Genomic DNA, 22639 nt, shown 5'->3' with positions numbered 1-22639 from the left:
TTGACAAACTGTTTGCACTTGGATTAATACTCTTCCATTACTGTCTGGAAATCCTTAGTTTTTCTGGGTTTTGTTTTGTTGTTGCTGTTGGTAGCGGAGGCTTGTCTTGTTGAGACAGGCCCGGTGTATCCAAGGCAAAAACAAACTTGTACTCCTGATCTGCCTGCCTTTACCTCCAAGCACTGAGATCTCAGGCTTGTATCGCCTGAAGATTCCCCACGGCACCCACGTGTGCATTTATTTATTACTTTGTAAACCTGAGAGTGCTATACTGTTAGAAGAATAATACCATAAACTTTTCCAGAGAGCCTGGTTGTCTCACACTCTTAGGGTTCAACCTCAGATAAACATTTCGAGAAAGCAGGACTCATCCCCTCTCTCAGACTGAGGTCTCTGAGGGCTGGTCTTTGTCATCTCTATGTTAGAAGCTGTGCTGATTAATTTTATATCAACTTGACGTAAGCTAGAATCCTCAGAGAGGGGCGCCACGATTGAGAAAATGCCTCCATAATACCCGGCAGTAGGCAAACTTGTAGGGCATTTTCTTCATTGGTGATTGGTGGAGAAGGGCCCAGCCCATAGTGGGCGGGGTTATCTGTGGGCCGGTGGTCTTGAGTTCTTGGTGCACGCCAGTAAGCAGCACCCTCTATGATCTCTGCATCAGCTCCTGCCTCCAGGTTGCTGCCCTGTTTGAATTTCTGTCCTTACTTCCTTCAAAGATGGGCTACTGTGTGGAAGTATAAGCCAAATAAACCTTTTTCTCCTAAATCTGTTTTTGGTCGTGTGTTTCATCACAGAAATAGAGACCCTAATAGGCCTGGACTTCTCTGAGCAAACGGCTCCCATTCAGACTCTGGGATGTAGTATTCCTAGTCCCAGTCCTCTCTCACTCTCCAGGTGTTCCAGACATGACACCTGGCCTTAAGATCATACCCAGGGCACAGGAAATACAGCTCGCCACAGACTCAGCTTCTGGTGTGTCTGATTTTTAGTATACATTTAAAAACTAAAAAAGAGGGATTCTTTCATCTCAGTTTTCTCTTCCTGAATAGGGACGACAGCAACAACCATGATATCAGTCTGTCCTCAGGAAGCCCCCAAGTGTGCAAGGGCTTTAAATCCTCAAACACCACTTTGAGCCTGCAGACAATAAGGAAAAGCACTGTCAAAGCAAAGTTTCTGTCAAGCTTAGAAAAATAAGAAAATTAGCCGGGCAATAGTGGCACATGTCTTTAATCCCAGCACTCGGGAGACAGAATCAGGTGAATCTGAGTTCGAGACCAATCTGGCCTACAGAGTGAGTTCAAGGACAGCCAGTTCTACACAGAGAAAACTTGACTGGAAAACCTGAAGAAAAAAAAAAGAAAGAAAAGAAAAAAAAATGGTTTGGCCAGGCAGTGGTGGTGCACGCCTTTAATCCCAGCACTTGGGAAGCAGAGGCAGGCAGATTTCTGAGTTCAAGGCCAGCCTGGTCTACAGAGTGAGTTCCAGGACAGCCAGAATTACACAAAGAAACCCTGTCTCAAAAAACCAAAAAAAATAAAATAAAATAAAATGGTTTGATTCAATTTTTAAAATAATTTTTAAATTTAAAATTTTTATGTGTTTTTGCGCCAGGCAGTGGTGGTGCATGCCTTTAATCCTAGCACTTGGGAGGCAGAGGCAGGTGGATTTGTGAGTTTGAGGCCAGCCAGGTCTACAGAGTGAGTTCCAGGACAGCGGGGACTACACAGAGAAACATTGTCTCAAAAAAACAAAAACAAAAAGTGTTTTTGCTTGCCTGGATGCCTGTGCACCATATATGTGCAGTGCCTGCAGAGGCCAGAGGAGGGTGAAGGATCCCCTGGAACTAGAGTTACAAGTGGTTGGTTGTGAGCTGCCATGTGAGTGCTGAGAACCGAACCCTAGTCACCTGGAGGAGTATCAAGCTCTGTAACTACTGAACCATCTCTTCAGCCCGTACATTTATCTCTGACCTATATATGCTAAAGAAATGAGAGGCTAACCATCAATTCCCATCCAATGTGATAGGGTTTGTACTGGGGTTTGTCCCTAGTGTATTTCCATCTTCCATCCTCCAGAAATGTGGTTTCCAGTATTCTTTCTACCCCTTCTCACTCGGGTTGAGCATAGAAGCCAGGGTCTTGCACATGGTAGGGCAATCTCTCTCTCTAACTACACTTCTTTCCCAGAATCAGTCCAGAGGATTGGCTGGGTCTAGGAACTGGAAAGATTGCTGTCCTGTTATAACAGAAAACAAAACCATTTCACAGAATGATGTGACAGATCAGAAGGACATAGACGCCAGCTCGACTGGGCTCCTAGTTGCCAGATTGGTGACAATGGTCATCTGATCACCAGTACAGATGAGAGTCATACTTAGTAAGCTACTCTATAGGATGGCGTAAATTCAAAGCCGTATAAGTGCAAACACTGGGCCACTGAGATAGCTCAGCAAGTAAAGGCACTTGTTGCCAAATCTGATGATGCAAGTTCAATCCCCAGGTGGAAAAAAGCATCAACTCCCAGAAGTTAGCCTCTGATGTCTGTATGCACACCTCTGTATGCACAGAAGTCAGCCTCTGATGTCTGTATGCACACCTCTGTACGCACAGAAGTCAGCCTCTGATGTCTGTATGCACACCTCTGTACGCACAGAAGTCAGCCTCTGATGTCTGTATGCACAGAAGTCAGCCTCTGATGTCTGTATGCACACCTCTGTATGCACAGAAGTCAGCCTCTGATGTCTGTATGCACACCTCTGTATGCACAGAAGTCAGCCTCTGATGTCTGTATGCACACCTCTGTACGCACAGAAGTCAGCCTCTGATGTCTGTATGCACACCTCTGTATGCACAGAAGTCAGCCTCTGATGTCTGTATGCACACCTCTGTATGCACAGAAGTCAGCCTCTGATGTCTGTATGCACAGAAGTCAGCCTCTGATGTCTGTATCACACCTCTGATGTCTGTATGCACACCTCTGTACGCACAGAGGCAACAATCTTATCTAGGATTACTATTAATATGATTGTCTTAGTCAGGGTGTTACTGCTGTGAAAAGCACCATGACCACAGCAAGTCTTAGAAAGGACAACATTTAGTTGGGACTGGCTTATAGTTTCAGAGGTTCAGTCCATGAAGCACGACAGTGTCCAGGCAGGCATGGTGCTGGAGGAGCTGAGAGTTCTACTTCTTATTCCGAAGGCAGCTAGAAGATGGACTTCCAGGAAGCTAGGATGAAAGGCTCAAAGCCCACTCCCATATTGACACACTTTCTCCAACAGGGCCACACTTATTCCAACAAAGCCACACCTGCTCCAATAAGGCCCCGCCTCCTAATGGTGCCACTCCCTAGGCTAAGCATATTCAAATCACCTCAGTGAAGTACCATGACGAAAAGGAAGTCGGGAAGGAAAGGGTTTATTTGATGTTAGTTTTTTTTTTTTTTAATAAAATATTTTGTTTTTATTTTACTTAAATAATGTGTACATTGTAGCTGTTCTCAGACACACGGGAAGAGGGCATCAGGTCCATTACAGATGGTTATAAGCCACCATGTGGTTGCTGGGAACTGAACTCAGGACCTCTGAAAGAACAGTCAGTGCTCTTAACCACTAAGCCATCTCTCCAGCCCCAGGTTTATTTGTTTTACACTTCCAAATTAAAGTCGGAAGAAAGTCAGGACAGGAACCTGGAGGCAGGAGCTAATGCAGAGGCCATAGAAGGGTGCTGCTTACTGGCTGGCTCATCATGGCTTGCTCAGCCTGCTTTCTTATAGAACCCAGGCCTACTAGCTTAGAGATGGCTCTACCCACTATGGTTGGGCCTCCCCCCATCAATCACTAATTAAGAAAATTCCTTACTGACTTGTTTACAACCTGATTTTATAGAGGCGGTTTCTTAATTGAGGTTCCCTCCCATCAACTGACTTAGTTTGTATCAAGCTGACATAAAAGTAGCCAGCACACAAGGTTACATAGTAAAATCCTGTTTTTGAAAAGAAAAACAAAAACAGAAACAAAAATAACCCACCACTACTACCAAGAAGCTAGGAGATAAAATCTTACAACTGATACAATTTAGAGGTTGGGGAGGAGATCTCAATTGCAAAGCCTGCCTAGACTAGGAGAGTGAGATTAACACCAGCCTGAGTAATGACAGGTTTGGTTTCAGGACCCAAGTTTGGTTCCCAGCACTCCTGGGGTGGTTTATAATCATGCATAACTCCAGTTCCGAGACATCTGGAGCCCTCTTCAACCTCCTTGGGCACCAGGCATGTACTTGCTGCAATACATACATACATACATACATACATACATACATACATACATACGCAGGCAAAACACTTCCGCAAATCTAAAAGGAAATTGATTGACGTGGGGGTGGTATAGCCGAGTACTTATCTAACACAAGCAAACTAATGTTGCAAAAAGAAGAGGAAGAGGAGGAAGAAGAAAAAGGAGAGGGAGAGGACCAGAAGGATGCCGACGGAGTGTGGTGGCCCACACCTGCTATCTCAGCACTTGGGAGGAGAAGGCAGCAGGATCCAAGACTTAAAAGTTACCCTTGGCTACACAGCATTCTCAAGGAGAGGTTGGAATACATGAAACCCTGTCTCAAAACCCAAAGCAAATATATGAATTTGTAAAAAGTGAGTGAGAGACGTGGGTCAGCAGACAAAGGCATTTCTCCTGGACAAACCTGGATACCGGAGTTTGATCCCCAGAACCCACCAAAAGGTGGAAGGCAGAACTAACTCCACTTCACACACACACAACCCCATTTTTTATTTTTGCACTTTGTTGTCATATCCAATAAATTAAAAGCAGCAGCAGCCTCCAGCAAGCAGGTAGGATATCTCAGACTTGCAATCCTAGCACTTGGGAGGTTGAGGCAACACCGTGCAAATTCAAGGTTAGCCTGGACTACAAGCAAGACATCAGCACAAAACAAGGAACAATAAGAGGAAGAACAAAGCATCATCTTTCCTGTGACCTGAGTCTAATCTCTAGGGCTCCTGCATGGACCACCCCACTAGGCTCCATCAGTCCTTGTGCAGTTGTGTTGCTCTCTCCCTGTGACTCTTCCTTTCGATCCTTGATCGTCTCCTGTTTTCCAACAGAGGCCCGAGTTGAGGGAATACACCATTATAGAAAAAGCAGTGTGCCTGCTTGTCTTTGGGGATGGAGTCGGGTACCAGTCTCATAGTCTAGTCAGGACTTCGCTCTGTCCTCAAATCAGCACCACAGGAAGACCTTAAAGTCCCAGCTAAGACACCAAGGCTCAGCTGGGGGTGAGGGTGGCACAGGCCTTTAACCCAAGTACTAGAGAGGCAAGGGCAGGTGGATTTCTATAAACTCAAGGTCAACCTGATCTACAGAGCAATTTCTTAAGACAGCCAGAACTACACAGAGATACCCTGACTGGAACAAACAAAATTGAGAGAGAGAGAGAGAGAGAGAGAGAGAGAGAGAGAGAGAGACCCTGAACACTGGAGAGGAGCTGACAGTCACACTGGGACTGGGAAGCGTGGCGCCTGAACCAGGTGCCAGAGCAGAGGATGCCAGCCCTCTCTTTATCCACAGCACCAGGTTACCCAAGAATGTGGCAACGGGGAGCCTGCTAGGCAAGGCTAGCCAAGGTCAGGAACCGGACACAACTGAGGACCTCCCATGTCTGTCCTTTGTCCCTCACCTCTGACCACTTGTGACAAGTGTCCAGGACAGAGGAGCCATGTGCTAGCAGAGATGTGTTTCTACCCATCCCATAAGTGGGCCATACCTGCAGACCAGGTGTGTGTGTGTGGCAGTGCCTGTTAGCCACCAGTTCTGGGAAACTCACACTTCGGCTGAACAATTGATCCAGGGGGACAAAGATGACTTTGAGGCTAGACACACCTGTGCTCTGTCCCTTCCAGTTGGAGTGACTTTGAGTAGGACACTTCACCTCTTGGAGTATCACAGAGTAAGAGTGTAGTCTCACTGGAAAGTCTTCAGTGTCACAATGGAAAGTGACCCACAAGTGGGGTCCTTAATAAAAGTCAGTCATGTATCCCCACAGTTTTGCAGTTTTGCAAGTGCAGATCCAGCCTCTCGGAAGCTATAGGAATATATATATCAGGCTGGGAACAGGGGCTCTGAATAGTCTTCCTCCCAAAAGGGTCCCTATACTGGAGACACAGGAGGGCAGACTCCTAGACTGTACAGTGAGCAAAGTCCCCCCCCCCCCGCCCCCCGACCTGGCTCCCTTCCCTACAGCCTGTTCCTTACGGACGACAGGAACAGAGCCCCAAGGTTAGGCAAACACAGCAGCGATAAACCACTTCCAGGCTGGGTCATGTATTCAAGGCTTTGGCCAGCTCCCCAGCTGGCTTCTTGGCTCAGTGAGAACCCTGGTCTTGTGTGCATGAAAATGGGCACCAATAGAAACAGCGGTCCCAGCCACTGGCTGGTTGAGCGCCTGAGACCTTGGTGCCCTGGTACAGCCTGGGTTAATGACCCTGTTTATACACTTGAGTCATCCGATAAAGGGCACCCAGGCAGTGGGCAGGTGGCCCTGTGCCCTGCAATGGCCACTTCATTGACTAAAGTGATAGCAAGGCCACGTGGAGCTTCCAGTGCCCCTCCCCCACCACTTCCCCACCAGTCCTGCCAGGCTCACCGTGTATGCATTGTGTGTGTATGTTTTTTTTTTTTTCTTTCAATGAACATGACTTCTGGAGTCAAGGTTGTTTGGCCAGTCCCCCTCCCGCCCATCAAGGATATAAATAGCACTCCCAGTAGAGAGGGCCAGATAGCTGGGAAGAAACAGGAACAAGATATCAACCATGAGCTCCAGCCAGTCAGGGGTCTGCCCATGCCAGGGCTCTACAGGCCGCCCGACTATTCTGTACGCACTTCTGAGCCCCAGCCCCAGAACCAGGCCCATTGCGCCTGCGTCTCGCAGCCACTGCCTGTGCCAGCAGCACCGGCCTGTACGTCTGTGTGCTCCACACCGCACCTGCAGGGAGGCCTTGGATGTCCTAGCCAAGACAGTAGCCTTCCTCAGGAACCTGCCGTCCTTCTGCCACCTGCCCCATGAGGATCAGCGACGGCTGCTCGAGGGCTGCTGGGGCCCTCTCTTCCTGCTTGGGTTGGCCCAGGATACTGTAACCTTTGAGGTGGCTGAGGCTCCGGTGCCCAGTATACTTAAAAAGATTCTGCTAGAGGAACCCAGCAGTGGTGCCCAGGGTGCCCAGCCTCCAGACCGGCCACAGCCCTCACTGGCTGCTGTACAGTGGCTGCAGCGTTGCCTGGAGTCTTTCTGGAGCCTTGAGCTGGGTCCCAAGGAGTATGCATTCCTGAAGGGCACTATCCTCTTCAACCCAGGTGAGCTTCCAGACATGCCTGGATGGTGGCCAAGGTGGGAGGGGACCGGGCCCATTCAGGGAAAGTGCTTTCTTGGGGCTTGACACCTATTCTATCATTGGGTCCTTGTTAGCCTCAAATAGATAGCTCATAAGAGAGGCACAGAGAGGTTAAGCAACTATCTGAAGGTCACATAGCAAGGCGGGGGCAGAGGAGGGCTGGGAGGGGAGACCAAGCAAATGCAGAGACTACTCTTTGCCACGGTCCCTGAGAAATTTGGCCTGAATCTTAGGGAGTGTGGGAGGGTAGACAGGGCGGGGTGAACACAGCTGCACCGCAGCCATATCTTCAAGGCCAGGCTACATAGTGAGGTTCTAAAGGTTAAGGTCCTCTGTGGGTTCAGAGAGGCCACACAGAGGAGAAAGAGAGTAAGGGCACCCCTTATGAAGTCAAGCCAGGAGAAGAGAGATAGGGGTGATGGATGAGGAGAACTGAGAGAGAGTGTCACCATGTCACCCTGGCTGGCCTAGAACTCACTGTGTAGACCAAGTTGGCCTGGCATGGGAGAATATTCCTCATAGCTTTGAGGAAGAGAAGAGAGAGGCCTTGAAAGTTAACGTGTAGTGTCACATACACTAGCCGTCCCAAATCATCTCATTGCATTTACCATATGTTAGGACTCAGTCTAAGGGCTTTACAAATACCGGTTTGGTTAAACGTCTAACAAGTGTGGGTGACAGGTACTGTCATTAGCCCCACTGACAGACAAAGAAAGAGAAGCACAGAGATTAAAGTTCTCTTTTAATTCTATTAAAATGTATCGAAGGTCACTCAGCTGATAAAGTGTCAGCACTGAGATTCAAACCCAGGCAGCCTGGCTCTGTTTTTTTGTTTTGGTTGTTTTGGGGTTTTTTTTTGTTTGTTTGGGGTTTTTTGTTTTGCTTTGGTTTTGGTTTGGGTTTTTGCTTTTAAGATTTATTTAGCCAGGTGGTGGTAGCACGCACCTTTAATTCCAGCATTGGTAGGCAGAGGCACTCTGAGTTCAAGGCCAGACAGAGAACTAGTTCCAGGACAGGCAGGGCTACACAAAGAAATCCTGTCTCAAAAAAAAAAAAAAAAAAAAAAAAAAAAAAAAAAACAAATGAAAAATAAAAATAAAAAGATGTATTTATAAGTTATTTTATGTCTATGAGGTCTTACATACATATATACATACATGTATATATGTATATATTATGTATGCATCATCTGTGTGGGAGATGTTACAAAGATATCAGCAGAGAGTGTCAGATCCTCTGGAACTGGAGTTATAGGGAGTTGTAAACCACAATGTGGGTGCTGGGAATTGAACTCAGGTCCTCAGAAAGGGCAGTCAGTGCTCTTAACCCTGGAGCCATCTCTCCAGCCCGAGTGTCTTAGTCACTATATCCCCCTTATCTGCTTCCTCTCCATAAGTGGATGGATGAATAAAATGGTAAATAACGAAGGTGGTGGTGGGTGGAGCCACCAAGGTGGCAGAGGGGCCTGAGGCAAGTAAGTGATAGTGAAGGATTGCCTTTGCTACATGCCTGGATTCGATTCCACAGAAGGATCATCTCACTTCCCTGTCTTTAAGGACTAGCCTTGACTAGCATGTTAAAGGAGCCATCAATGTACAGCCCAATAGTAGAATGGCTGCCTAGCATGCACTAGCTTTCACAAGGCCCTGGGCTGCCCCCCCAGCACATGAGGGGAGGGAACCGTTGACATTCTCACACCCTGGGCTAGCCTCCACAGACTTAGCTGCTCACCAGCCTTCACCCTCTCTGCCACAGATGTGCCAGGCCTCCATGCCTCCTGCCACATCGCCCACCTGCAACAGGAGGCTCACTGGGCACTGTGTGAAGTCCTGGAGCCCTGGTACCCAGCTAGCCAAGGCCGCCTGGCCCGAATCCTCCTCATGGCCTCCACCCTGAAGAACATTCCGTGTGCCCTTCTGGTGGACCTCTTCTTCCGCCCCGTCATTGGAGATGTCGACATCACTGAACTGCTTGAAGACATGCTTTTGCTGAGGTGACCTGCAGGATTGGGTCTGGTGCCTCCAAAGGGGCGCCTGAAAGACAGCACTCAGCTCCCCAGGAGCAGCCCTCAGCCACACCCACAGCTTGGACTTCCTTGGTTTGGATACAGTGTAGACTACTAACTGTCCGGCAAGCCCTTGATGGCTCCCAAAACCTCCGGGCCAAATTGCCTTTCCCTGCCCCGGTAGGGATGGGAGCAGGAGGCTGTACTTCAGTCCAGAATCCCTCCTGACTTTGGATAGAACTAAATTAAGTTATTGGATTTTGTAATAAAAGGTATGACCTGCTGACATTGTAGTTGCTTGTGGAAGGGACCAGCCAGTCTTCAGGGTGCCCCTTAGTCTTCCTGGAGGGAACTCATGGAAAGGTGCCAGAGACCAGCTCCCTGATGGTTTGGGGAGGGATGATAACATCAGTGCTGGGGATAAGGTCTATTTTGCAACTGACTGTGACAGTTGAATTTTGAACTGAATGTGCCAGCAGACAGCATCCTCTCGCTCACTCCCTGTCACCTTCCTGCCTTTCTCCCCAGCAGAGGTGTTTTCTGTCCTCATCTCCAGAGCGTCCATTGTCCTCTTCCAGGTTACAGTTCTCTAGAGGGAGTCTCTCACCTCAGAGAAATTGGGATTGCAGCTAGTCACAGAAATGACCCAAAACAGACAAGGCCACTTCTCTTTCTAGAATTTCTGGTCCTCTGAGTTTCCCCCCATCCCCCCGCCCCCCATTCTTGCAGTTGACAGAAGAGACCGGTCTGTTGCTTTCCCAGCACCAAGGAACAGAGAACCAGGGCTGCCCTGGAGGCATCTCGGAAGCAGAGGCGGGCAGAGGTTTAGCACATGGCATGGACACTCTAACCACTAAAGCCTGAGAACACTGTGTCCTAAGCCCGGAGATCCCTTCCATTGCCCCTCTGCCCTGATGACCCAGTCCTGGGACCCTCCTCTCAAAGGGTCATTCCCATTGTCCTGGCCACCAGAGAGGCTGTGCTTGTTTGGTCCACAGCCTCCAGTGCTGCTCCATTCAGAGCCTGGCTAGGACCTGTTTTGATTGGTTAATGTCCGTGCCTAAATATTTGTTGAATATCCTGACCCGGTCACCCTGGGTCAGGGTGACTGACCTGAAGGGTGAACAGGGAGGAAATGATGACAGCAGTTGTCTCCAGGACTTTCAGACCTCCCGCTGCCCTGATCAGGCTCCACCCCCTCACCTCCACAGTTTGGATCCTTCTCACGGGGCCCAGTTAATGATTGCTCAGAAAGGTCATTCTTTCAGGGCAATAGCCTAGGAGTTACCACTCAGGCCTGCCTCTAAAGCTCCCAGCTTAGGACCATACCTCCTCGTCCCCATTTATGGACACCCAGTGCCAGGATCAAGTACACCCCTGTGACTCCTTATTACAGAGCAACACAGCACCGAATCCACAACAAAGATACACAGAACTTAGATGCAAGGATCAGGGCAGCAGACTCCTCACCCCAAAAGACACATATGTACCCAAGGCACACAGTCACAGTACAATGCGCGTGTGCCCCCAAGAATGGGCATATTGCTTGGGGATACCTTCACTCCGTACATATTCTTCTGCTTATTTCATTTTTTAATGTGTTTGGGTGTTTTGCCTGTATTATATGCATGCCTAATGCTCTTAGAAGCCAGAAGAGAGCATAGGCTCCCCCAGTACTGGAGTTGCAGATGACTGTGCCCCACCATGTGGGTGCTTGGAATTAAACCTGAGTCCTCTGGAAGAGCAGCCTGTGCTCTTAACTGCCAAGCCATCTGTATCGGTTTGAATGAGAATGGCTCCCTTAGCCTCATATGTTTGAACGTATGGTCCCCAGTTGGTAGAACTGTTTGGAAAGGACTTAGGAGGTGTGGCCTTGGGAGAGGAGGTGTGTCACTGGGAGGGGGCTTTGAGGTTTCTTTCTGGTGTATGCTTTTTAATTTAATTTAATTTAATTCAATTTAAGCACTTGGGAGACAGAGACAGGCTGATTCCTGAGGTCAGAGACAGCCTGGTCTACAGAGCAAGTTCCAGAACAGCCAGGGCTACACAGAGACCCTGTCTTGAAAAACAAACAACACCAGCACCAACACCAAGAAGCAACTTTGATCCCAGCACTCAAAAGACAAAAGCAGACAGAGCTCTGAGTTCTAGGCCAGCCTGGTCTACAGAGCAAGTTCCAGAACAGCAGAGAAACCCTGTCTCAAACAAACAAAGAAAGAAACGAGTAAGAAAGATAATTTAAATTAGTGCTGGGGAATGTAGCTCTCATGGTCGAGCATTTGCCAGCGTAAAAACATCTTGAACTGACCTCCAGCCCTGTGAACGAGGCTCGCCTCTAATCCAAGCACCTGAGAGAGGAGGCAGGATAGCCAGGAGGTCAAGATCATTTGCAGCTACATAGTGAGTTCAGGTCCAGCCTGGGCTACAGGAGACTACATCTCAACAAATGGATGGATGATGGATGGATGGATGGATGGATGGACAAACAAATGAATGAATAAGCCATTCACAAAAGCCCCTTGATCAGGAAACATGTTTCTGCTCTTGCAAGAGAAGCCTCCTATGTCAGCAACATGGGAGTCACTGGGGTGTTCTAGAGGCTTTGGAGGCCAGGCAGAGAGAGATAGGTAGCTCAGGTCATGGTCTGGAGGCTCAGTGGACCACTCAGCAGCTAGGAGCACTGACTGCTCCTCCAGAGGATTCAGGTTCAATTCCCAGCACCCACATGGCAGCTCACAACTGTTCCAGGGGATCTGGCATCCTTACATAGACATACATGCAGGCAAAACACCGATGCACATGAAATGAAAATAAATAAATTGAAAAAAATGTATAGATCTATCTACCCATGTTCAGATTGTTCTCAGGATCTACAATCCAGGCCAACCTGCTCTGATAGCATTTGGAACTTTAACTAGACAATCACTCTTAATAGTGACCTGGACATTCACCCTTTCCTCAGCCATTCCCCACCAGCCAAGCCCTAGAGAATTTCCCAGGAGGAGTTACCTTTGAGGCTGAACAAGCCCCTCATCTCTCGGCCTCCCACCAGACCTCCAGCTCCTGGCCCGAGCCCCCCGCCCCCCATCTCTCCCTGCCTGACTTCCATAGCCTCTAGAACATCCCCAGTCCCTCCCACATTGCTGACATAGGAGGCCTCTCTTGCAAAAGCAGAGGTGTATTTCCTCCACATGACCTGATCAAGAGGAATCAGGGACTTGGGCCATCCTCTCTCTCTCTCTTTGATGCCTTTCATGAATGGCCTATTAGTTAACGACAGCACACAACCTCAAATACTCAAGCCGTTTTCCCGCCTCTCTCTTTCCTCTTCCAAGGCTACCAAGTATCACGGGATATTCTCCTCAATACCCCAGCCTTTCATCACCCAAATAGCCTCCCCTCCCACACCCCTTTTGTTTTGGGTGTGTGTATGTTTTTCCAGAAATGGTTTCTCTGTGTAGTCCTGGCTGTCCTAGGACTCACTCTGTAGACTGGCTAGCCTAGAACTCACAGAGTACATCTGCCTCTGCCTCCCAAGTACTGAGATTAGAGGTGTGCACCAACCACAAGTCCAAATAGTTTTACTTATTAACTCTGCCTTGTTCCTTTTCAAAAAAAAAAAAAAATTGTTTTTTTTTTTTCTTTCTTTTTCTACGTAGTCAGGAAGTGTGAGCTCTCCTCCACCCCACACACTTTTTATTTATTTCTATGTGTGCGAGTGGAGATGTGTTTGCATCTGCTGCCTCACCACCCATCTGGAGATCCAGCCAAAGTCAGCCTTGAGGAGCTGGCTCTTTCCTTGCACCATGGAATGGGGGAGGGATGGAACTCAGCCCATGAGACTCATGCTGTAAGAGCTTTTACAGGCTGAGCCTTCTTTCTGGCCCCACTCCTGTTTCCATGTCTCCCTGGTCACTCTCTGTACCCTCACGCAAACTCTTTTTTTTTTATTAATTGGTTTTTTTTAATATTTATTTATTTATTATATATGAGTACACTGTAGCTGTCTTCAGACACACCAGAAGAGGGCATCAGATCTCATTACAGATGGTTGTGAGCCACCATGTGGTTGCTGGGATTTGAACTCAGGACCTCTGGAAGTACAGTCAGTGCTCTTAACCACTGAGCCATCTCTCCAGCCCCTCATGCAAACTCTTATGCTAAGAACATAAAGAAAACACGACCAACCCAAAGAATAAATCATGTTTAGTGGAGAGAGGGTAGAGACACGCCTTCGCTGTGAGCTTTTCAGAGCAGGAAAACTGGCTATCTGACCAGCATCCTGGGATCAGGTCTGTCTCTCATTTCCAGCAAGAGGAACATGCAGGTCTAGCTGGGATATGGAACTTTCTGAAGGTCTAAGGCGACCGCTCTGTATTGAGACTTGAGCAGACTCCTGTGACTCTAGAGGCAGAATCCTTGCCCTCAGCACAGGCTGGAGTGAGTCTGGGGTCAGTTCAGCCACTGGTTACCAGGCAGCTACATCTAGAAGGGGGTCCTTGTCCTGAGGCTCAGCCAGCATGACTCACTGGATTCTGACTGTGGTTCCAGGGCAGTTCTGGGTTTATGGATGATGGTTTATGGCCATCATTAGCTCTATCTTCATTAGCCAAATCAAAGGCTGTGGATTAAACAGCCAACGGCTGTCGGCTGACAGAGTTGTGCCCTGAGCCAGCCTGCCCTCCGGGCCTTTGTGCATACTAGAATCTTTGATGATAGTGGGGAAAAAAAAAAGAGGTGATCTTCCATGATCCCTCTCCCCTCCCCCCAGCCACATACTGTGTCACTCAATGTCCCCTGACTTTTTACTCAGCCTAAACTCTGCTGGATGTCAGGGGAAGGGATGCAATGAATGGGACCCAGACCTGGCCCTGGAGGGACACTTTCCATGCAAATGAAGATACCTAAGTAATTATAACACAGTGATCTGACAGTGTGACTGCAGTCAGAGGGATGATTTGTTCCTGGTCTTTGCTAATTTATGGGTTCTTTTTCCCACCTTTAACCCCCACCCTCTGTCCCCTATCACTAGATAAAGGATAGGATAGAAGGGAGGGAGAGAGATCTCTGGTTCTAATTTCTTTCTTCTTGTTTCTTCTTTGAACAGGAATACAAACAAACCACAACCACCACCACCCCCTGAATGACCCCAGCCACCAACCCTACCTCTTGGATGCCCTAGCATTTGTATACACTCTGGAAAGTTCTCAGAATTCCAAACAATCACACCATCACACAATTGCAGAAAAGACCCACAGCTGGCAAAACCATGCCTCTGATAGAGCGCGAGGCAAATCACAGTCAGCTGCTTCGGGCAGTCCCCAGAGCCCTGCGATTAAGAGGAAAGCACATTCTTTTTTTTTCTTTTTCTTTTTTCTTTTTTTCTTTTTCTTTTTTTCCGAGACAGGGTTTCTCTGTGTAATCCTGACTGTTCTGGAACTCACTCTGTAGACCAGGCTGGCCTCGAACTCAGAAATCCGCCTGCCTCTGCCTCCCAAGTGCTGGGATTAAAGGCGTGCACCAACACTGTCTGGTGCACACTCTTATAATTTTTTTTTAAAGAAACCAAAACTCCAAAATTGTCACTACAATGATTAATGGTGCCCAGAGGTGGGAAAGTGCTTCCCTCGAGTACCGACTGTTTGGAAATATCTAGGGGTTTGCAAGGGTGCGGCCTTCCAAAGGGAGGAAAATATCCAAAGGTGCAGAGGTGCCAGAGAGCAAGGAATGCTTCTTGAATGTGACCTAGGACCTTATGGGTCTAAGGGCGGTGAGAGATGGACCCGGGTGTGTGAATCAATGTGGGGCAGGGGACTGTGCCACCAGACAAAAAGCTTGGTAAAGTCAAGCAGATTCAGAAACCCTAGCGATTCTCATAATTGAGAACAGTAGGTGCTTATATCTACTCCCGACCAGGTTCCTGTCCTGGAACATGTGACCATGATACCCCATGGAGAGGACTGTGACAATCAGTCTCATAGGGGCAACACCTGAAGCCCCTCCACATGCAGATGAGGCATCCCTAACATCTCAGACCAAGCCAATAGAAGCATCTGCCTTTAGACCCCAACCCATCCCAAAATGTGTATAAGATCCTATGCACAAGGATAAAGGCTCAAGAGTTATTTCACCAAAGACCATCTGAGAGTGCCTGTCTCATCAAGCTGTAACACTCCAGGGAATAGTCTTTTCTGAAGCTTTTGTAGCAAAAGCTGCTCCAACCTACTGTAGCCATTTCCTGTTCTGTGGCCCCAGCCTTGGCTCCTAGCCACCCATCCACTGGGTCCCGCCTGCCACCAACTCTGGGGCAGTGGTGGCCTTGGGAGAGCCCTGACAGCCAGCCTTGCTCCAGCTCCCCCTCAAAGAGATTTGGCTTGGCCAGAGCCCCACAGATCCTCATGGACAACACCTGGTACACAGGACATTAAATAGGGTTTGTATCACAAAACAGAACAGAGAAAGGACATGCCAATGAATCTGGTGACAGCCCAGCGACAGCCTGAAGGGGGTCAAGGTCACCAAAAGGGACTTGATGTTCATGGCAGGGTGCAGCTGTGCCAACTTTATAAGAGTCAGAGCGAACCAGGTGTGGTGGCTCATGCCAGTAGTCCCAGAGCTGTAGAGGCAGGAGGATCGGGAATCTAAAGTCTGTCTTTAGATTTATGTCTTTACTACATAACAAATTTGAGGTCAGAGCCAGGCAGCGGTGGCACACACGTTTAATCTCAGCACATAGGAGGCAGAGGCAGGTGGATTTCTGAGTTCGAGGCCAGCCTGGTCTACAGAGTGAGTTCCAGGACAGCCAGGGCTACACAGAGAAACCCTGTCTTGAAAAACAAAAACAAAATTTGAGGTCAGACAGGAGGTATATGAGACCTTGAGACCTTGTCTAAAATAGCACATTCCAATGCAATTTCTCTCTTTCTCTCTCTCTCTCTCTCTCTCTCTCTCTCTCTCTCTCTCTCTCTCTCTCTCTCTCTCACACACACACACACACACACACACACACACACATGGTGAGGTTAAGCTAAAGATGTAGGTCAGAGGTAACATGATAGCTTACTATACATGAAGTCCTGAGATAAAATTCTTAGCACAGGAAAAAATATCTAACTACAATATTCAATATTCCAGGGTTTGGTGGCACATACTTCTAATTCCAGTACCAGAGAGGCAGAGGCAGGTGAGTCTTTGTGAGTTCAAGGCCAGCCTAGTCTCACAGTGAGTTCTAGGACATGCAGGGCTACATAATAGAGACCCTGTCTCAAAACAAACAAAACCACCACCACCACCAACAACAACCACCTAACAAAATACCTCAGAAAACTTCAGACCACATTCCCGACCCTCTTCCTAAGCTTTTCACTATGCTGATTTCGAGAATCATAAGGGAGTTAGGAGGTGATAGCACAGGTCAATAACCCAGCACTCAGGAGGCAGGAGGATCAGAAGTTCAAGATGGTTCACTGGGTAAAAGTGCTCGTTGTGCCAACCTGATAACCCATGTTCAGTCTCTGAAAGCCTGTGGTGGAACTAGAAAGATGGCTCAGAGGTTAAGAACACTGGCTACTCTTCCAGAGGTCCTGAGTTCAATTCCCAGCAACCACATGGTGGTTCACAAGCATCTGTAATGAAATCTGGTGCTGTCTTCTGGTTTGCAGGCATATATGCCTGGGAACACTGTATACTGAATAAATAACTCTTGGGCTGGAGAGATGGCTCAGCAGTTAAGAGCACTGACTGTTCTTCCAGAGGTCTTGAGTTCAATTCTCAGCAACCACATGGTGGCTCACAGCCATCTGTAATGGGATCAGATGCACTCTTCTTGTTTGTGTCTGAAGGCAGCGACAGTGTACTCATATAAATAAAATAAATAAACAAATCTTTAATAAAAAATAAGCCTGTGGTGGAAGAACAATCAATTCACGATTTTTTGACCCCCATATGCTCACTGTAGCATGTGCAGCCCCCCCCACTCCCATGACAATAAATTAAAAATAAAACTTACCCCCCACATACCCATGTTCATGCAGGGAACCCTAATAAATGCACTGGATCAGAAAGGAATGCATGGAAATATGAAGAGAGGCTTGGGAAGAAGAAGGATTTGGTGTGTTTGGGGGGGGACTAAGAGGATGGTGGGCAGCTGAGTATGGTTGTGTACACGTGGGAAGCAGAGGCAGGTGGATTTCTGTGAGTCCAAGGCCAGCCTGGTCTACAGAACAAGCTCCAGGACAGCCAGGACTACACAGAAAAACCACTGCCCTGCCCTGGCAAAAACCAATGGGTGGACTTTGCTCAATGTATTGTAAAAGGAAAAAAATATAAATTTTAGAAAAGAAAATGACAGGGCTTCAAAATGGCCCAGCAGTTAAGAGAGTAAGCTGCTTTTCCAGAGGACTCTGGCTCAGTTCCCAGCAACAGGTCTGGCAGCTCATACCCACCTGTACCTCTTGTTCCAGGGGATCTGGTGCCCTCTTCTGGTCTCCGCAGTCACTAACACAACATGGCATCTACAAGTACACCCCCACACCCCCCACACACCCACCCACACTCACAGAGTTGTTTTAGGTGGGTGTTATCACACCTTGGTAGATTTTATTTATGTTTATGTTGTTTTGGTTTTTTTTTTTAAATATTTATCTTTAATCTTTTTTTTTTTTTTAACAGTCCAGTCCTTATCCCCCTCCTGGTCCACCCTCCAACAATTCCTCATCCCGCTCCTCCCCCCTGACTTCAAGATGTCCCCACCCCCGTTTATGTTATTTGTATGAGTCTTCTCTCCTTGTGTGTTTGTGCACCTGTGAGCAGTGCCATGGGGGCCAGAATGGAACGCTAGATCCTTCAGAACTGGAGTTAAAGGTGGTGTGGTGAGCTGCCATGTAGGTACTGGGAATCAAACCCAGGTCCAATACCAGAGCAGCCAGTGCTCTTGACAACTGAGCCATCTCTCTAGATACTCAAAACTGATCCTTTTTTTTTTTTTTTCCTTTCTGGCTTTTCAAGACTTTTTCAAGGCTTTTTCTGTGTAGCCTTCACAAAGACCCTCCTGTGTCTGTCTCCCAAGTGCTGGGCTTAAAGCCACATGCCACGCCACTGCCAAACTTTTACAAATGGTTTGGTTTCTTAATCTTCAGAATATTCTAAGTCCAGAGCCTTCCTCACTTATATAGTGAGTTTGAAGCTGGTCTGACCCACGTGAAACAATCTCAAGAAACAGAAAAGAAGCCGGGAGGTGGTGGCACACACCTTTAATTCTGGCACTCAGCAGGTAGATCTCTGTGAGTTCGAGGCCAGCCTAATCCACAGAGCAAGTTCTACAACAGCCAGAGCTGCACAGAGAAACCCTGTCTGGAAAAACTAAGAAACAGAAAAAAAAAAAAAGAAAGAAAGAAAGAAAAAATAATTATATTTATAAATAATTTATAAATGAGATTGCTCGTCTTATATGGTTCTGCGTGAGTTTATATGTGCTATTTCCTGTTTATCATTTTATTTATTTTACTTATGTTTGTGGGTGTCTGTACTACTTGAGTCCGTGGTATCCTTCCAGGCCAGAAAAGGGCTCTGGGTCCCTGACAGAGGATTGTGATCTTTGATATAGATATCGAGATTTGAACCCAGGTCCTCTGGAAGAGAAGCCGTTGCTCTTAACCTCTAAGCCATCTTTCCAGCCCCCTGTTCATCTTTTTTCACTCAGTATTATGACTCCCTGTTCTGTGTGGAAATAATGTATTATTAACTGTCATTGTTTTAAAGTATCTGATTATGCTGCAATCCATTTACTTATTATACTGCTGACTAACATATGGTTTGCCTCACATTTTATGGATATTACAAATTCAACTGCCTGAGTGACTGTTGCTTACATATTTATCTATTCGTGTGTGCTTTTTCATTGAATATGCATGTATACAGGTGCCTTCAATAGCACAGGTGTAATCGGAGGCCAGAGGTTGATGTTGGAATGTCCTCTTCTGTCTAGTCCACATTTTTCAAATTTGGCTTTTTGAGACAGGGTTTCTTTGTGTAGCTTTGACTGGCTTAGAACTAGCTCTGTAGATCTGGCTTTATAAGGCATGGTCTTTTGCTGGACCTGGAACTTGCTTTATCAGTACACTGGCTGCCAGACCGAAGACACTCAAGTCAGTGAGCAGGTCATAAATACCCATACGGCTTCACTTCTTTGGGTTTTTTCTTTTTTTTTTTTTCTTTTTAAGATTTATTTATTATATAATTATATAAGTACACTGTAGCTGTCTTTATACACACCAGAAGAGGGCATCGGATCCCATTACAGATGGTTGTGAGCCATCTGTAATTACATGTGGTTACATGTAATTACATGTGGTTGCTGGGAATTGAACTCAGGACCTCTGGAAGTGCTCTAACCACTGCCATCTCTCCGGCCTCGCACTTTTTTGGTTTTATTTTTCAGGACTGTTCAGTTCTCTTTATTACAAACACTTTACACGAAACCCATGTCAAACTGTTGGTTTGCCCAGAATCAAGCTCTTTACTCCCTGAGACATTTCCCCTCATTGCATATGTTAAAATATACAGCTGTTTATAGATCTATATGGAATCAGAATAAGGACTACCAAGTGACAGCTATATGCTCAGATTTATTAAATCTTGACAGTTTTTCAAGGTGGCTGCACCAATCCATATTTCTATCAGATTTAAAAATCCAGACATTAAAATAGGTGGTTGCTTGGTGAGATGGTTCATTGGGAAAAGTGCTTATTGCCTAGATGCCTGAGTTCAATCACAGGGACCCATGTAAAGATGGAAGGTGAATGCCACCAACCTGTCCTCTGACCCCAGTGCCATGGCATGTTTGTCCCTATATGTAAATCTCACACACGGTACTAAAAACAAATAAAATCTAAACATGACAGTCATTAGAGTTCTTTTTTTCTTTCTTTTTTTTTCCCCTTTTAGGTTGGGCCTGATGGTATACAACTGTAATCCCAGCACTTGGGAAGCTGAGGTAGGAGGACTGCTATGAGTTCCCAGCAGCCTGGACATAGCAAGACTTTGTCTTAAGAGAATTTTTTTTTTCAGTTGCTTATGGTGACTCACATCTTTAATCCCAGCATCGGGAGGCAGGTCTCTGAGTTCAAGGCCACCCTGACTACAAAGCAAGTCCCAGCACAGCCTGGTTACACAAAGAAACCCTGTCTAAAAAAATAAAAATTAAAAAAAAAAAAAAAAAAAAAAAAAAAAAAAAAAAAAAGGAGGGGGATGAGCTGGAGAGATGATTCAGCAGTTAAAAGCACTGACTGCTTTTCCAGTGGTCCAGAGTTCAATCCCTAGCAACCACATGGATCCAATGCCCTCTTCTGGTGTGTCTGAAGACAGCTACCATGTACTCATATATATGTAAAATAAATACATCTTTAAAAAAAAATTTTTTTTTCATCCTAGTGTGGTTGTGCATTCCTTTAATCCCAGCACTTGGGAGGCCAGCCTGAGCTACATAGTGAAACATGTCTTCAAAAACCCAAGAATGATGTTGGAGTGGGGCTGAAGGGATTGCTCAGTGGTTAAGAACATTTGTTTTCCAGCGTTCACTTCCAAGCATCCACATGGTAGCTCAAAACCATCTGTGACTTCAGTTCCAGAGGATCCCATACCATCTTCTGTACTCCAAAAATACCAGGCGTGCAAATTGTACACAAACATACAGGCAGACAAAACATATGCATAAAATAAACTAATACAAAAGCATGCCCAGGCTGAGGAGATGGCTTGGCCAATGACAGCTGCTCTCTAGAGGCCCCTCGGCTGCTTCGAAGCACACTTGGCAGCTCACAAATGCCTGTGTAACTAACTCCAGGTCTGGTAGATCTGAAATCCTCTTCTGGCTTTCAGGGGTACTTAAACAAATATGGTACACAAATATATAAACACATAATAAAAAACAAAACTGGGGTTTGAGAGATGGCTCAGTGATTAAGAGCACAGGCTGCTCTTCCAGAGGTTCAATCCCCAGCACCCACATGGAAACTTACAAATGTCTATATTGGAACCCGATACCCTCTTCTGGTGTTAATTCAAGCATGCAAACAAAGCACCCATATCATAAAAACATAAATAAATAAATCTTCTAAAAAAGCAAACATTGGAATGGGCAGTGGTGGCGCACGCCTTTAATCCCAGCACTTGGGAGGCAGAGGCAGGCGGATTTCTGAGTTCGAGGCCAGCCTGGTCTACAGAGTGAATTCCAGGACAGCCAGGGCTACACAGAGAAACCCTGTCTCGAAAAACCAACCAACCAACCAACCAACCAACAAACAAAAAAGCAAACATTGTTTAAAAGCCAGGTGGTGGTGGCACACGCCTTTAATCCCAGCACTTGGGAGGCAGAGGGAGTTCGAAGCCAGCCTGGTCTACGGAGTAAGTTCCAGGATAGCCAGGCCTTCACAGAGAAAACCTGTCTCAAAAGTCCAAAATAAACAAATAAATAAAAATAAATAATTTAAAAAACTGTTTATAAACTATATCTACTAGATACAAACAAACAAACAAACCAGCATAACGACCTTTACCATTGTGGCACCGGTAATTACCTCCACCAACCTTCAGGGTTCTTTCTCAACTCATCATTTCCTCCAAAGCTAATGCCTACCCTGAACTTCAGTTAATAATTTCTTTGAGTTTTGCTTTCTTTCTGTCATTCACCTTACCCGCCCCACCCCCTGATTGAGACAGGTCCACGCTCTGTAGCCCAGCCTGGCCTTGAACTTGTAAACTTCCTACCTCACCCTCCCAGGCGCTGAGATCACCTGCATGCCCTGAGTTGTTTTTCAGATTTAAAGAATATTTATTTATGCATCCCTAAATTTTATTTTTAGTTTGCAAGGTCAAACTTTATATAAATGAAACAATTCTGGTTTCTGACTTCCTAACCTGAGGTTATTAGTTAATAATAACTAATAATTAATAATTAGGTTATTAATGCTAATGTTTTACAAAACCTTGTGAACACATCCGCTGTGAATACTGGCATATACCGATAAGTGAAGAAAAAGAAAATAGATCTACGGGTGTTAAGAAGGGGAGACAGGAGCTACTGTAATTACCAGGGCTCAGAAATCATCGCACTGAGGCAGGCAGTGCTTCCAGAGCCTCTGAAACCTGGCAACGACATCTCCGAGGTCTCCAGGGTTTTCTTTCACAGGAGAGAGTTAACAGGCCAGGAAAAGCTCGGGAGAGGAAGTG

The 22639-nt window shown here is 46.6% G+C and overlaps 1 protein-coding gene across 1 annotated transcript; it reads left to right on the top strand.

The window, feature by feature from the left end:
- The first annotated feature begins 6782 nt into the window (after nucleotides 1-6782).
- Nucleotides 6783-9695, top strand: Nr0b2 (nuclear receptor subfamily 0 group B member 2). Its single transcript, XM_034503966.2, has 2 exons — nucleotides 6783-7369; nucleotides 9163-9695. Exons 1-2 carry the CDS (start codon nucleotides 6829-6831, stop codon nucleotides 9402-9404), a joined length of 783 nt encoding a protein of 260 aa, XP_034359857.1. The 5' UTR covers nucleotides 6783-6828; the 3' UTR covers nucleotides 9405-9695.
- The last annotated feature ends 12944 nt before the right edge of the window (nucleotides 9696-22639 follow it).

The sequence above is a fragment of the Arvicanthis niloticus genome, chromosome 5, assembly GCF_011762505.2.
Source record: "Arvicanthis niloticus isolate mArvNil1 chromosome 5, mArvNil1.pat.X, whole genome shotgun sequence".
Lineage (NCBI taxonomy): Eukaryota > Metazoa > Chordata > Mammalia > Rodentia > Muridae > Arvicanthis > Arvicanthis niloticus.
Note: the sequence above shows the minus strand (reverse complement) of the source record. Positions and strands in the feature narration are given on the sequence as shown.